At 31.7% G+C, this 3,032-nt stretch overlaps 1 protein-coding gene across 1 annotated transcript; it reads right to left on the minus strand.

Annotated features, from left to right (window-relative positions):
* Positions 1 to 218: 218 nt before the first annotated feature.
* Positions 219 to 1,552, minus strand: LOC145028674 (homeobox-leucine zipper protein HOX24-like). The gene is made up of 2 exons (XM_078977429.1): positions 1,033 to 1,552; positions 219 to 937 (listed from the first exon to the last, which is right to left on the minus strand). Exons 1-2 carry the CDS (start codon positions 1,408 to 1,410, stop codon positions 578 to 580), a joined length of 738 nt encoding a protein of 245 aa, XP_078833555.1. The 5' UTR covers positions 1,411 to 1,552; the 3' UTR covers positions 219 to 577.
* Between the last annotated feature and the right edge of the window lie 1,480 nt (positions 1,553 to 3,032).

Here is a 3,032-nt window from a genome sequence, read left to right on the forward strand (position 1 = left end):
GACATAAACATCCCCAATATATAATTATAGGAAACTAGTATAAAAGAAATACAATAATTATAGAATAATTTCCTAAGATAAAGGATTGACTATATATGAATAAATATAGCCGATTAAAAGTCTCATCACTTGGAGATGGATTTGTAGATTTCCGAACAATACTACGATAGAATTGAATTAATTAATTGTAACGAAAACAGATTAAAAAAAAAACAATCTTCACAGCTAAAAGATAACCTTTATAGAAAAAAAAAGAACCAAGTTCGGCATCCTATACAGTATACATTCCTGCAAACTAATTAAACAGCCTACCCCAGGCACATAATTAACAACCACTTGCCACTTGCCATTCCCATGACATGGCAGTATTCCATCAGTAGAACTATACTATTAAGTAAGTTGCAATCTAATTTAAGAGTACATGCATCCTAGATCCTAGTATGTATTAATAATTCAGCACTTGATTCAAACCTAGCTAATATATATTAATTAGCACCTAGCTACTACTCCAATCTCCAAACCATAGAAAACTAGTTAAACAAGTTATTTAGCAGCAGCAGGTGGCCGGCGGTGGTTATTATGAATTTGATGACCAAACGTCCCACCAGTTGGAACATGACTGATCGAAAAGGCTACCCAGATCATAGTTGCTGGCTTTTTCATTATGATCATCAGCATCATCATCATCATCGCGTGAGATCAATTGATTTACGTTTACGTTTTCTGATTCTTCTTTCCGGCTACTGATCATCATATCGGGTTTTCTGCGAGGATCATCTTCGTCTGAGTATATCGCCATGTCCAATGCTCCGCTAAAACCGCTTGAGTAATTACCATTCAACTCCAAATTTGTGTCTCCATTTTCAGATCCACTGTCCAAATCTTTGCTGCTGCTTCCTTCATGAGGCTCTTTTAACCGGCTGCATAGGTCTCTTAGCTGCAAATAAGTTAATTAATTAATGATCACTAGCTAGTTTATAAATAAAATTAGTTAAATATATTAATAATTGACGTATATATATATATATGTACCTGTTCCAGCAACGCATGTTTTTCTTTCTTTAAAGACTCGAACCGAAGAGATAAAGCATGATAATCAGCCTTGAGAGATGTGTAGTCTTGCTCTACTTGCTTTGACTTCCAACGAGCCCTTCTGTTTTGAAACCATATAGCCACCTGGCGTGGGTGCAGCCCCAGTTCTCTAGCCATCTCTAGCTTCTTTCTTGGTTCCAGCTTGTTCTCCATCTTGAACAGAGACTCCAGTGATTTTATCTGCTCATCACTAAACCTCCTGCTGCTGTTATTGATTATGTTCTTGCTTTTGCTCTTCTTCCTTTGAGCGCCAGCTGTAGGTTTGAAAACTTCATGAATATTCGTTTCTGAACCTGAAAGTGAAGCACCTCCTAACATTTTCACATGCTTTACTTAAGGTACGGGATTAAAATGATAAAATCTTTGTTTTTTAGCAGATGAATGAATGAATGAATTATTCAGGATGATGTAATCGAGGTATCTTGTTGAGTCATGCTTTAAAATACAAAATACCAATTGGGGGGAGGTTGGGCCTTAAGATATAAATATTGTGAAAAACAATACTAATAATAATAATAATAATAATAATAACCAATTAGTGGCTTGCAGTGGCGTGTGCCACTCACCTTCTTATCTTTTGTGTTTTTCATTTTCTTATTATTTTTTCCAAATTCTCCCTGGAGCCCAAAATCTCATCTTCTTACTTATAATTTCTTAAACTTTTTTGAAACCGAACATGAATAGTTGCTGTTTACAATTTAAAAAAGGATGGTTATCTAAAAAAGATCCCACCACCATCATCATCGAAGCTAACAAATAAAATAATTAATAGTTATATATATCATTATAACCTTAAAACGTACACGGACCATAAAATCTAAACATACCTTACTGCTGGTCTTGATCGTGAGTTGCTTTCTTTATATTGTTCATGATGGCGATATATCTATTATCCATACACCATAAATTGGAAAAATAAATAAATAAAAGGGCATTCACCAGGAATCCTATGGGTTCATGTTTCAAATTCCACCATTGTTACTCAATATTTATTTGAAGGGATTTGGGAATCCCTCGTGATAGATAAAATTATTTAGAAAAAAAAGAAAACAAATTCCAGATTTCAGCTTTATAATATATTTGCTTCTCATAATCAAAATGGGTATGTCACAAATTAATAGCAGATGAAAGCGTAGGCACATAAGATGGTATATTCTAGAGAAAACTTTAATTTTGGCCCCACGACTAGAAACATGTGTTTAAGAGACGGAACAATCCGTCACTAATGGAAGTTTGCCACGGATCAGCGACATATTTCCTTTATACCAACTAGTTTATAACCTGCACGGCTACAAAATTAATTAAACTTTAATAGTTAGAACAAAAAATTATTAATCAATTATAATCGTTAATTTAAATAAATATGTGAAATTATATCACCTTATAATTTGTATTAATTTTATTTTAAATTTTATTCCATTACTAATTTATTGTAATTAAAATGAAAATTTTAAAATTTGAAATAGATAATTAATAAGTTGACAAGTGGCTGCATTAATTAAGAAGTTTAATAGAGTGACACATGGCAAAAAAAGAATAAAATATGTATTAATTTGGAGGCCTAATATGATAACACATGTCAAAAGAATATTAAAACTATTCTTTTATTAGAATAGGGATTAAAGTGTGGCTAATGATTTAGCTAGAGATAGATGATCTCGCAAATTCATCACTTATTATAGTTTTTTTATGCCATTAGCGACAAAATTAATAACATTATTCTATCATTGATCCGTCACAAAATCTCCATATCTTAATTTTATAGTTCATCGTTGATGCAATGCAAATTTAAGATACCATATTTTTTTCATTCCGTCGCTAAACCCTTGTAAATATATAATATCACTTGTATTAATTTTTTAAATTACAAATATAAAACAAAAATACCATAAAAATAAATAATTATACAAACATTAACATTTAAATACCAAAATCTTTAA

This window comes from Lactuca saligna, chromosome 2 (genome assembly GCF_052625555.1).
Source record: "Lactuca saligna cultivar CGN05327 chromosome 2, ASM5262555v1, whole genome shotgun sequence".
In the NCBI taxonomy this organism is placed as follows: domain Eukaryota; kingdom Viridiplantae; phylum Streptophyta; class Magnoliopsida; order Asterales; family Asteraceae; genus Lactuca; species Lactuca saligna.

What these genes read in the sequence shown, in the direction of transcription:
- LOC145028674 (XM_078977429.1), bottom strand. Translation starts at nt 1,410, where the DNA reads ATGTTAGGAGGTGCTTCACTTTCAGGTTCAGAAACGAATATTCATGAA. An exon ending in AACATGCGTTGCTGGAACAG is followed by an intron (nt 938 to 1,032) that starts GTACATATATAT and finishes ACTTATTTGCAG; the next exon opens with CTAAGAGACCTATGCAGCCG.